Source organism: Colobus angolensis, unplaced genomic scaffold (assembly GCF_000951035.1).
Source record: "Colobus angolensis palliatus isolate OR3802 unplaced genomic scaffold, Cang.pa_1.0 Scaffold354, whole genome shotgun sequence".
NCBI lineage: Eukaryota > Metazoa > Chordata > Mammalia > Primates > Cercopithecidae > Colobus > Colobus angolensis.
Window position 1 is genome coordinate 579937 of NW_012116866.1, and position 13220 is coordinate 593156.

The following is a 13220-nucleotide window of genomic DNA, read 5'->3' on the forward strand; positions in this document are numbered from 1 at the left end:
ATGACCTAGGAACTTAATAAGACACACATTGTTATAATCTTGTGACCCCTTAAATAGGGGACTTAAAAATGTCAATCATAAAACTCAAAACTGTAATCCACAAAACTGGAGTTTCAACTTCTCCCCAGGTTGCTGCTGTGTTTGCAATTAATTTGGTTTAATGTGGTTGTTATTCCATTTAATAACAGCTATTTAGACAAATAAAACCTCTCTATCACTCTGAAAATAGTATTTTATCAAACATTAGGAGTCTATACCATTGCATTCTATTCTCTCCACAAGCTATTCCCAGTGCCATTAACTAAGTGCCAACTAACTCTTGACTGAAATACTGGTTTACTCTAAACTCCTCATTTTGTCCCCAGTACTAATCCTACTCACTGTAGAAGCTTCAGGAAGCATCTAGAATATCCTGCTATACCTGGTTTTCTAGGCAACAAGCTATGAGCAGTTCTTACTGTCTTTTGTGTTGCCTAATATTTCTAAGTTTGTCTTGGATTGTTTCAGATGCCAAACAGCCTAACTAATCAGAAAATTTAGAAGCAATGTAGGCAGGGTATTGCTCATGATAAAGGAACACATTAATGTGTTATAGTCTCTCTAATACTGTAGAATTTTATCCAGATGGTGTCTTTCCTGTTGTATCCAAGCAAGGCCAGATTACAAATCAGCAAGAATTAAAAGTATCCAGCAACTAAATGAATATGTGTGGAAAAACTGGTGAAATTGAAAAAGGTCTGTGGTTTTAGTTAATAGCATTATGCCAATGTTAATTTTCTGGTTCTGAAAATGGACTAAGTGAAATGTTATAAATGGGGAAAACTGGATCTAGGGTAAGGCCACTCTACTATTTGTGTAACATCTTGTGAGCCTTAAGTTCTTTCAAAGTAACAAGTTTTTTTAAAGGATACACCAACTCAACAATTCACCGCTCTTTGGCACCAAGTAATGCAGCTAATTGTAGCAGAAAACTCAAAATGCCAGAAATCAAATCACCATTAACCACTCCAGTCTCTTTCCCTCTAAGTTCAGTTCTTGACAACTTATTACCAAGTGAAAAAAACATTAATCTGTTGTTATTAAAATGTTACATTTCTATTAAGAAGAATTTCCCAGCAAAAATAAGGATCTGCATCTTCCTGGAGATGCAGAAACATTAGGGACCTACCATATGCACTGCCAGAGGACAGAAGTCTTACTAAAAGGAAAGACTAGGACAGCAAATTCCAGGTCTATAAATTCAACTTACAATCAAAGACTTAGTAGCCATATATTGCAATTTTCTTTTCTTTCTTTCTTTCTTTTCTTTCTTTTTCTTTCTTTCTTTCTTTCTTTCTTTCTTTTTTTCTTTCTTTCTGTAGTTTTGGGCAAAACATTCACTGTTCTGTTTTAGTATACTTCCTTGGAATATCTTCATCTATTTCCATCTTGCAGACACTCCTCTTCTTCTATTCTCCTTTACTCAAAACACATGGTTTAGACCCACATCATGGCTTTGTTGTGGGAAGCCTGGATGGGACTAGAAAAACACATGTTTCCAACATGGTGCATATCTGTTTGTGCAGATATCAGACAAGATTTAATCTTGTCTAACTTATGCATATTGTTTTGATGTTTGCCTGTGGTTATTCTGGGCACAGCAATGGTGGGCATTATTGAAAATGAACTTTTTTGACAGAGGAAAGATAATAGAACATGAAGATTTATGAACTACCATAAGCTCCCCATCTCTGGGTCTTCATTTCCAAAGCAGCACTTGGAAAACCAAGCCCAGTTCAGGCAAATAGTTGATTTCTTCTCACCAGCACTTGAAATGGTCCAGAATACACCAGATGCTCAAATCACCTTCCTCACTCACTTCTGAAATGAAAAGGTCATTCCCTGATGATTGCTATATCTTTTCCAAGAGGAACTTCCCCTTTCTTAAAATTCTGAAAAATTCCTTTCCATTTCATACATTGAACCTGACTTCATTTCTTAATAAATATTTTTATCATCTCTGTCATCCAGAATTTCATCTTTCTCCATTCATATTTATCTTTTACTTCAAGACACTTACATTCCTATTCCCTTTCAAAACTCCTTCTTGTTTCAAAATGGATTCCCAATGGCTCCAGCTACTCCTGTTTCTACTTGCTCAACTTGATCTTCCCCTATGTCTTTCCTGTGCACTCTCCGTTGCCCCTTTTTTGTAGCCTCCTTTCTAGCCCTGACCTTCCCCCCATTCAGTCATATGCACATTCGCGTGTCCTTTTTTTTTCACCCCACTTGCATACAATCATCTTCTTTATACAGTCTTAATATACTTGCAAGTGATCTTTCCACAACATTAAAACCACATTTTGCTCCTCAGGCACCACTTTGCACTTTAGATCTTGTCTGGTCACATATATGTCTGGAAAGCACATCAAGTTTTAGATAGACCTAACTATCAGCACATTAGCCAGCAAGAATATAAATTTAGATCTGGCAATCCCAAAACACAATCTGCACATAAAATAATTCACATATATCATGAAGAAGATAACTTACTGCAAACGTAATAAGGCCCCACAGTCTCTAATCATTTTTTTCAATCTCCTTTTCCAAATAAGTCCTAGCTTTGTTCCTCTAATTCAAATTTGAACTACTTACTATGTAGTTCAAATATGAACTACTTAGTATGAACTCTACACACTAGGCCCTCACCATGTATTCTGTTGGATTGCTTGGATTTGTGCTACTAAACTCTAAAGGCATGACTAAGCTAGAAACTAAACCTGTGTCTATGATACAAAGGTCTCAGTGCCAGAAGTTGAAGCCTTCCTCATCCCAGAAAAGGATACAGATATGTATTACATGATAATACATATTGGGCAGCCATCTGAAACAGATTACTTCTATGACTCAAGGCTCGGAAAATTCAGACATTGTAAGTTCATTTTAAATATGATTTTTTTAAAAAAAATATGGAAACATAGAATAACCCAGTGAACTGGGGCAGAATCATAAAAAAGAATAAGTGGAGAGATTTTAGGCAAAGGAAGATAAAATAATATTATTTTCTCTTGCTCCATAAGAAGTCATGGCATGGTCTGGATGTAGCCCTACCAGAGGCATGTGGATAAAGAAGAATAGGCTGCAGGTCCTGAGTTCAAGTCCCTTTAATTCTAATGAAGCTTAGAATACTTATTTTGAAAGCGTGGCAGGTCCCAAGGTACCTAGCCCTGCACATATCAAATATGCTAATGTATTTGGAAACACCTGGTAAACCTAAGGCACAATATGAATGGCATGCGTTACTATTACTACCATTACAGTGATTTCTTCCATGATCTCTTTTGCTGGTTACAATTTTCAGAGCAAGAAATGATCAGATTACTAAATCCATCAGTTATAGATCCAATTATCCAGTTAGTACTGGATGTATCAGAACCAGAAGGAACCTCAAAACTATTTAATCTAATTTCCTCATCCTATAAATAAGAAAACAAAATGCAGAAAGACCAAGTGATTTAGCCAAGATGACACACTTAGTGTGAAGCAGAAAGAGGATTAAAGCTCCCAAATCAATGTTCTCTTGACTCTCAAACCAGTGATTTCTCCAAAGTTAGTCCTGGGATAGACTAAAGCACAAAGGCATAGGACAACTACGGGGAAAAGACATTTGCTAGGATCAGAAGATGACCTGAAAAATGGATCCTGTGGACTTGGGATTTATGCTTATGCTGTGGCCTGGAGCAATGCTGAAGGCTGAATGGGGAAATACACATGTTCCTGAGAAACTGTTGTAGAAGGTAAACTGGAGAGGGCAACAGAGGCAGACCCAAGGGGTCAAGGCCATTTCTTCTCAGCTTGGGAAGCTGATTTGTAATGTCTTCTTGTTTCTCCTCAATGGAAATTAAGAGTTCCTTTTTCTAGCTTCCCACTAAATCTGAAGATTTGTGGAGTGTGAAAGCTCAGAATCTGCTCTGAGCAGATTCCTTCTTGACAGTGGTTCTGTTTCCATGAATTCTGAAGCCACAGCTTTGAGCTTTCTTTTCTGCGGGTCACACCATCTCAGAGGCAAGAGCGTGTATACTCAGCAGTAGCAATAGGTGCTCATCCTGTGCCTCTCTAGAATCAAGGACTCTCGGAGTTAGAAGGACATTAAACATTGTCTCACACCACCACCTACTTTGTGTTTGAAAACCTCCATTTTCTTTGACAAGAGACTCCCCACCTCTGGTAGCAGCCCCTTTATCCTTGTATGTTCTGAGTACTTTGTTTTCCCCAATAAGGAATGGAAATCAGTCTCCCTGTAACTTCTCCACATTAGTCCTAGGACAACTTTTTTGGGGACACTCAGAACAGATCTATTCCCTCTTGGACAAGGCCATTAGGTATTTATGCCTGAGAAATTTAGCCCCAAGCCCAAAGATCCTACAGAGGCTTCATCCTTGAAAACGCTAGAAGATTTGGACAAGATGAACTTGAGTCTACCATCAAGATATCAAAACATCAGCCTTCACTGATTAAAAACTCAGATTCGCACTAAAACACACACATGAAAATATCTGAACAAGACAAAGAAAACAACCCTCTTACAAAATCACAAATAAATGGAGGATACCATGTCTGTTATGTGTCCTCCATTGACCTCCTTTCCTATGTCCATTATCTATTCATGAATCCTTCCATCCATGAGGTACTTTTTTTCTGTAAATGACAATCCCCCTTCATACACTCTTGCAGCAAACATTCTTTCCTATCTATATCACCAGTTGTTTCATATATGAACTTCAACCCTGACCCCTGTCCATGAATGAGTGGAACACCCATTTCAAGAAATTGGGGGTTTTCAAGAATATATCATTCACTTTGACAGGAGAGAGAAATACAAACAGTGAGACATGTCCAGAGGCCAAATTAGAAAACCACCTGTGATTAGTTGCTGAATTCTGAGTCCTCAGATTCTCCACACCTATCAAGTGCTTTCCCTAAATTTAATCTCATGTTTCCCAAGACATTAATATTCTTCAAGTTTTTCTTTCTGAAGATTCTTTTAGAGTGACATGGAAAAATATTGTAGAATCTGCACATTTATAAGCACAAGCATAGTTAACCTTTATAAATTATCTGAATTTTCTAGCCTTTGTTATCCAACATTTTGGTATATCAAGTAAGATTTTCTTTTACTAGATTGTATCTGCCCTAGGCTTTTTTTTTTTTCTTTAGTTCTTTAATGTAAAAAAAAAAAAGTATATATGAGTCAGGAGTAGGGAGTGGGGGTGACCAGGAACAGACAGCAAAGCAAACAAGTCTCTGTCTCTCAGGTTCATTAAATGTCCAGATGGAGTGGCATAGGCGTGGGTGAGTGGTAGGTCTTGTAGAGAGGACCTGAGCCGTAGGAACGTGGCCAGGCACTGACAGCATCACTCATCACCTTGTTGAAGGAGCAGAAGGTGGATTTCTTGGAATGAGGGACGATTCTTCGTATCTCTTCTCCAGCAGCTAAGCATCAGCTTATACACAGAGTCAGGGCAAATAGCTGGTTGAGGGAGGTAAGTCTTTGGGAAAAAAATAAAGGAAAACAAAAGAGAGAGAGTATTACAAAGAAGGAGGAAAGGGAAGTATATTTGCATCATGGTTTGATTTGCCCCCCGCCCACTTTCTTGAACTTGATAACGAAATGGGTGTGGTGTCCATTTTTCCTACTCGTGGAAGTTCTGAATCATATCAGCCCTTTTCTAAGCTATTCCCTTTGTCTTCTGGAGTTCTCTGGAGCAGAAATTTTTGATGGGCCATTATGTAGTCCCTACCTTCATGCAAAAGATGAAACAACCAAAAAGAGACCAAACCTTCCATTTATGACCAACCCATATTGAAGTTCATCTTGGCTGAACCAATCATGGCAGAGGCAGAAAACAACATTTTTCTTTGGCCCACTCACTTATCTCACGTACTTGGGAGTAAATTTGCCCTTTACTGTGGCAAGAAGGCAAATTGCCTCATAACCAAGATAGCTAATTTAGACTCCCTGCTGCCAAAATATTTACAGAGTATAAAGAGACAATTAAAATCTGAGACCCCGCTCTTATTTTTAATATGCATAATGTATTATCTCTTGTCAATCCCTTATCTATCTTTGATTTGCTTGGATCTATTCAAGCCACAGAAGATCCACTTTTTATTGTCTGCAAGATCCTTCCCCAGCTATTATCCTTTTCCTTGTAAAGATGCCATAATCCAAGGGTATGCTGTTGCCAGGCCCCTTTGGGGAGGTACAGTGCTGTAGTGACTGGCAAGCTTTAAATTCCATATCTCACAGGAATTTTTAATCTAAGTCACCCAAAAAAAGTTTGCAGTATCTTGGCTAGAAATTGAGACTCCTGGGGAGCTTGGGAAACTATCTTTCCCTGAGTCTTGAGATTTCACAATACTCTTGGATTGTCCAAGAGATGCCTTCCAAGAGCAACAAGTTCAGGATATATCTGCCCATTTTCGGACATCCAAGTCTAGAAACATTGCTAGATAGTCAAAACCAACCACAATTCTTATACTAAGCTATATTTTAATGAATGCTAATACATCCCTTTTACACTTATATTTATTGACCCAGAAGAAAAACCACATGATCTAGATCAAGAAATAGATAAAACATGAGAGACAGGACTGTATTTCCTGCTACCTTTGAGTTGGGGAGAAACCTGACATGACCCTTTATGCCCTCCAAGAGTCAATGAGTTGACACATAGATAAAGCAGAGTGTATGGATGCCTAGGGAGGATACTGGTCTTTCACATCATTTGGATAGTTAGTGACAAAAACTATCATCCACATAGTCTGTCTTCCATCTCAGCCCACTCCTGCTAAGTCAGGACTTTCCATTCTCCATCCTTCAAGGTACACAGGTCCACATTCATTCATCCCCAACAGTTCTTACCTGCCTCCCTTGGTCTCGGAAGAACTCTCCAGTATTCTCAATAACCTGTTCATCTGATAGCTGGGAATAGGGCTGTTCCTGGCAAAAGGTGAAAGTCTCCCACAAAGTAACCCCAAAGGCCCACACATCACTTGCCGTAGTGAACTTGCCCTATTTAAGTAAAGAAAAGAATGGGAAATCAGAATAACCTGTGCACAATAATACCCGTTTAAATTTCATAATCTGGAGCTATACCCCTTCCCCTACCACAGGCAAGGAATTCTGAAAATGCCAAGATGTGCATGGAGTATTTAGAAACAGCCCATTCTCTCATTATCATGATCTCACCTTGGTTTTGCTTCTTTGTGATCCAAGAGCTGAAAAAAATGCAGCCATAAGCTATCTGACTCTGCAACTGAGCGTTAGGTCAACCTTTCAACTCTAGGGTAGCCTTGGGAAAATGCTCCTGAGAAAGGCAAAATCTGAATGGGAAGTCAATGGTCTTTATGTTAGAGATAGAGGACTCTAGTTTAAGTGCCTGCAGTGAACCCAGGACTCTCATTTACCAGTTCAGTTATCATTACAGTGTTGAAAGATAGACTTTAACAAGTGACAGCAATGAGATTCAGGTGTAAATAGCATGCATTGACTACTCACATTTTCTACTCAGTACAGACAACAACATTGTGAAGTGGATGATATTATTTATTTTTAAATTTTTTTTTCTTTGAGCAATGGGGTCTCATTATGTTGCCCAGCCTGGAGTTCAATGGCCAGGCACATGTTTGATCTCACTACTGATGAATACGGGAGTTGTGACCTCCTCTGTTTCTGATCTGGGCTGGCTCATCCCTCTTTAGGCAACCTGGCGGTCCATTGCTCCTAGGGGTGACCATATTAATGCCAAACTCAGTGAGGACACCCAATAGGTATAGTGCAGAGCAGCCTAGATTTTCATCCTCCTGTCTCAGCCTCCTGAGTAGCTGGGAGTACAGGTACACACCACCATGCCAGTTATCCTTATTTTTTAGATCAGAAAAATGAAACAGGAGTGGTTTCCCAGATTCTCCTGGTTAATAAGGCCATTAGTAGTGGAAAAACTGGATTTGAACCAAGGTCCTCTGAATGTCAGTCTAATATATTGTTTTCAACACCACATAATACCTTTAGGGAGAGTAATGCCTCACTATCCTATTAGAAATGGGTAAAATATAGCAATTCACATACATAGGTGAAAAAGATCTTTATAAGGATTTATGTAAACTGGTGTACATCACAGTATCATTCATAATAGCAGGAAATTGGAAAGTACTTAAATATCAAATTATAGAGGCATTATTAAGTTATAGGATATATCTACACAATGGAATATTATGCAGATATTAAAATGTTACGTTAAAAATAGAGAATTGTGTGGCATAGTGTCATCCCAATTATGTAATATAAATTACATGTATGTACATACATATATAAATGCATGCATAGAAAAAAATTGCATGCATAGAAACAATATATGTATAGAAAAAAGTCCTCAAAGAAAATATACCAAAGCATTGATAGTGGTTATCTTGGTGAGTGGAAGGGAATAACTATACATTTTTTATTTCAAAATTAATTTACAAATCCTATAAGAATATCAGCAGGAAATAAGCAGATTAATCACAAATAAACAAAACCAAATTGGTCTCAGACTTTTCTGTGCAATGTTACACAAGAAAAAAGGTAAAATAACATGTACATGGCATTGTAGGAAGTAAAAGTGTATAGTCTAATGAGTCTATAAATCAGCTGAGTGGTTGTAAAATCAACAATAAAAAGTCTCAGGTATGCATGGACAGAAAATATACCTCTAAGAGAGATATTTGGAAAAAATTACTCACTTATGGTATGGAATATCAAGAATCAAATAAAAATTAAAAAGCAAAGAATGATGAACTTAAAAAGAACATCTTGAAAAGTACTGAAATACAATTATAGGAATTAGTCTATATAATTATGAGAAACATGCTTATGAAACTAATGTGGAAGAAAATATTTTGTATAGGTAACATTTCTTTAAATGATAAGGTTGTTAATACTTTAAGAACAATCACTAGGTAGAAATAATAAAGAGAAACAAAGATAATAAATCTCATACTTTTTAACTTGTCTCCCTAAATTTTTATAAGTGTGTTAATTTTTTAGCAGAAATAGGCAAGCATTAAATAATAACAGTTAGTACACAAAGAAAATAATTTCAAATCAGAGAAAATATTAGTCTATTGAGTTTGCCTTCTGCTGTCTCAGGTTTGTCTCCACGTGTCATGCATGCCAGCCCACAAGCCAGTTGTTAGACAGGGCTTTAAAATGCTGAGAACTCACCAGCAAGATACTTTCCCAAGACATCCAGCGGATAGGGAGCACTGCCCGGCCCTGGATCCGGTAATAGTCACCACTGTACAGGTTCCTGCTCATTCCAAAGTCAGCTATCTTGATTGTGTAGTTCTTACCCACTAAGCAATTTCGTGTGGCCAGATCTCGGTGAACGAAATTAAGAGAGGAAAGGTACTTCATGCCAGAGGCAATCTGGGTAGCCATAAACTTCAGATTGGTGTAACTGAGGAAATAGACAAGAAGACAGAAGGTAGCCTATGGAAACAGGAAGAGGTGAAAGGTACACATTCTAAAAGTTGTATCAACAAGCTAGGGTTGAAAGCTCAACATTCTTTTTCTACTCTTGATGAATCCCTTGGATTCCCCTAAAGGGCAGCTGCTCCATTATTCCCTGCACACTAACTTCCTCCACCATCCCAGAACAGTGATACACTTTAAGGCTCACTGCTCCCTACTTTCAGATCCCAGGTTGTTCTCATCACCACAGGGAGAAGATGGAAGACCTGGCTTGTTTACCTGACAGTGGGTACATTGCTGGAGGAAGAATTAGGGGGCTCATGGCGAGAAAGAAACTGATTGAGATCTCCATTCTCCATGTATTCAGTGATCATGCAGAGAGGGTCATCAGTGATACACACAGCTAATAGATGGATGATGTTTGGGTCCTTGAGCCGAGACATGATCTTTATCTCCTTAAGAAAATCATTCCTTGGGAGGATACAGACATAGATAAACTCAGAATTTGCCAGAGTCAGAATCAAGAGGGAGAAGAATGCACACCAAGGTCTATTCCTAGACATTATACCAAATCTTGTTTCACTTTGGATAACTTTTGAGAGGACAGAGAAATTGACACCTGGATCTGTCTCATTCTGTTCCTCCTGAAATATCATGGACCCTTATTCAATTGTAATGTTTTTGAGAATGAGATCCATGACCTATTCACATTTCTATCCCTCACATCTAACAAAATCCCTGCCACACAGAAAGCGATTAATATTTGCTGAATCAAAAATAGGCTGCTAAAAACCACTCTACAAAGTAAAACGTTTCACTGAAAATCGTATCTTAAGTGCACGAGGATATTTACCTTTTTTTTTTTTTTTAAAGCCATGGAGTCACTGTATTACTAAAGTGAAGAAACTTTGTATGATGTGAACAACCATACTTTGGCTTATCTGATTACTCTCTATTTTCTCATACTTACTTTTCTTAATGCAGTATGAACCCTCAGTAAGTTGCAACATGTATTTAGTAGCCTGTCCAAAACAGAGCTCTTTAAAGGCTGTGGTGGTAGTCATGTCAAAAGTATTCATTTGACCAAGACTCATAATTGTTTGAGTACATGGCGGCAGACATCCTTGGGTCATAAAGTAGCAAGACTTTGTTAGTGAGGACTCTAGCCCACATTCCCAAAACTATTGGAGCAGATGAGTTATAAGCCGTCCAAGAGTTTTCTAGGAATCCTGGACTGGAAGTCATATGTCAATATAAACCACTGGAATCAATGCAGTCCTGATGCAACACCTCCCCTCTTTCATTCCCCCTTCCGTCTCAAAGCAGGGGTTTCCATGGCTTGGGAGGGTTCACAGTCATGGCCATCCATCATTGCTAAGGACACAGGTGGAGGAATGGCAAACTTCACCAATCGGAACAATGGAGAAAGGCTTTGTCATATCCTATGTCCTGTGGTTTTATTTTGTTTTGTTTCCCCTCATGCCACTTTCTCCAGTCGTGTGCTAAGATTAATATAAGAAATACTTAATCTCTCTATGAGACCCAGAGAATGTCACTTTTTATTCTTAACAGTATCTTAAAGTTTGAAATTATCAGTTAAATTTCTAAAGCCTCCAGTTTCATTTCCTCACCTTTCACTCTTCTTTATCTTATATCCTGTCCATTGCAAGTCTTTTAATGAAGTCTATCACTATTCTTGGAATTTATGATAATTTGGAAAATAAGAATAATAAACTTTTTTTCACTATGAATATCAGTGAGACAAATCAAGACAACATGAATAGGAAAAATGTATAGGTCATCCAGGTATGGAGATTTCTCTGGGACACATACAACCAGCTTTCAACCAGCTTGTCTCTCTGGGTGAGGATAAACTCACCATTATTGTAATGGAAAGGCTGTCAGACAATGGAGTGTGGCTGGAAACTGCAATTTATGTAGAAAAAGATCCAAGAGATTATTAGCCAGTTTGGAAAACTGCTAGAGAACCGTGGATCCTTTTGCTTTGAGGTTCATAGATAATTTTCCAGATAGAGGTAGCTTCTCATTTTGAGGGTGCTGGAGATAGAAGAAAAGGAGCATAAAAGAGAAAAAAGGGATGAGAAAATAAATAGAAATGTGAAAAAAGGAGACTGGAAGAGGCTTAGCAAGAAAGTCATGTGTGATTGTGAAGACTTTGTCAAGAGGAGGTAATGACATGCAGGAGTATGTCTGCATGTAAAGACCAAAGAAGTACACATCTAGACAGTTGTATATGTTGGGAAGTACAGTGCTTGTGCACAGGGGGTTAGGAAGTAAATATGTGGCAAGTACAATAGAAAATGTACCTTTGTGTTTGAGAGAGGTGGAGAAAGAGATGAGGACTGCTGACCCCATCAGAGTAAGAAAAAGGACAACAGTGGAAATGGGAGGCAGCTCACTGATCTCCCCATCTCAAAAGAAAAAATTGCTCAGAAGTATCCAGGAGTATTCCTGGTCCTAAAGATGAAATACATAAAGGAAAATTCAAAATGTAGACCACAGACCTGGCATTCTTGTTGGCATCTGCTCGGAGCATTTTCACAGCCACCAGGACAGGCTGGTTGGCACTGACATCTAGGGCAAAATCTTTGTCTTTGAATTTTTCCATTCCCTCCACTTCACAGAGATGAACCTAGACAAAAGTCATCTAGTCTCAGCATCATCATTTCTCCTGAAGATGTCTCAGTACTCTTGCTGGGCATTTCCTGGAGATAAACTAACTCTTACAACTCAGGCAAAATGATCAAAAGACCAATAAGAAGATATGTGTAACATATCTATGATTCAAATAACTGATAAGATTAAAAACAATGGTAAAGTACCCAGTTAATATGCTACTTTCCTGCCTTAGAAATACACATTGATTGAAACATTAAGTGAATGAATGAATCAGTAACAATATTATATTACAGCATAGCCCAATATAAAATGTCTTTTATTACAAATGCTTGAACTTTGATTCATGAGTCACTGGATCATGTAAAACATAAGGCAGTTTCCTTAGTATAGGGTTTAGCATTATAAGCAACTCCTGTGTAACAGTATAACAGATACGGGTTTTCAACCCAGGGGACAGAATGAGTACATGTCACACCATGAACAGATAACATGGGCCCCTCCACCTCTTGCAACACCATACCTATCCAAGGAGAGAACATGAGATCCACACTGAAAACCAATAACACATCTTAGGAAACCAAGTGTTTTATTTGGAGTTTAGATGGTGGTGAAGAGTTCCTATTACAATTCAAAACATTGCTTTGAGCTCCCAGAAGGTTCATGTGACTGATGCAAGAGTGAAAAGTTTACTAATGCATGCATCACTCTGAGGGAAAATGAAAAGAGTACTGCTCCTTATCTTGGTTGGTGATTCATTCCCTAGTGGCTGATTCTGGGACTAAAGGCAGGGGGGTGGTTGTTTTTGACCATTTTACATATAACTCTCATTAAAGGGGAAAAAAACAAAGTGGCTATTGAGAAGCAGAATGTTCCTGGACAGTTCATAAAAGATGATCACATCTTGTGGATCCCACCCTGCATAATCTATTGTAAACATTTTTAAAAATATTGAATGTGTTTCAAGATATCTGAAGTCTAGTGACTTGCCTGCTGTAAAAACTCCTGTATAGAAATCAGAAGTCCCAGGAACTCCACAGCTATTTGACAAAGATGAGGTTGACCCAATACTAAAATCCAGAGGACAAGG

The 13220-nt window shown here is 38.2% G+C and overlaps 1 protein-coding gene across 2 annotated transcripts in view; it reads right to left on the bottom strand.

Annotated features, from left to right (window-relative positions):
- Positions 1–4469: 4469 nt before the first annotated feature.
- The window catches only part of DDR2 (discoidin domain receptor tyrosine kinase 2), a 166286-nt gene continuing 157535 nt past the window's right edge, over positions 4470–13220 (bottom strand). For both annotated transcript variants that reach the window (XM_011952963.1, XM_011952964.1), the window contains 5 exons: positions 12019–12146; positions 9773–9964; positions 9245–9479; positions 6905–7054; positions 4470–5528 (listed from right to left, as the gene is read on the bottom strand). In XM_011952963.1, the coding sequence (XP_011808353.1) occupies positions 5394–5528; positions 6905–7054; positions 9245–9479; positions 9773–9964; positions 12019–12146 (840 nt within the window). In that variant the 3' untranslated portion in view covers positions 4470–5393. The remainder of the gene's footprint in view (positions 5529–6904; positions 7055–9244; positions 9480–9772; positions 9965–12018; positions 12147–13220) is intronic.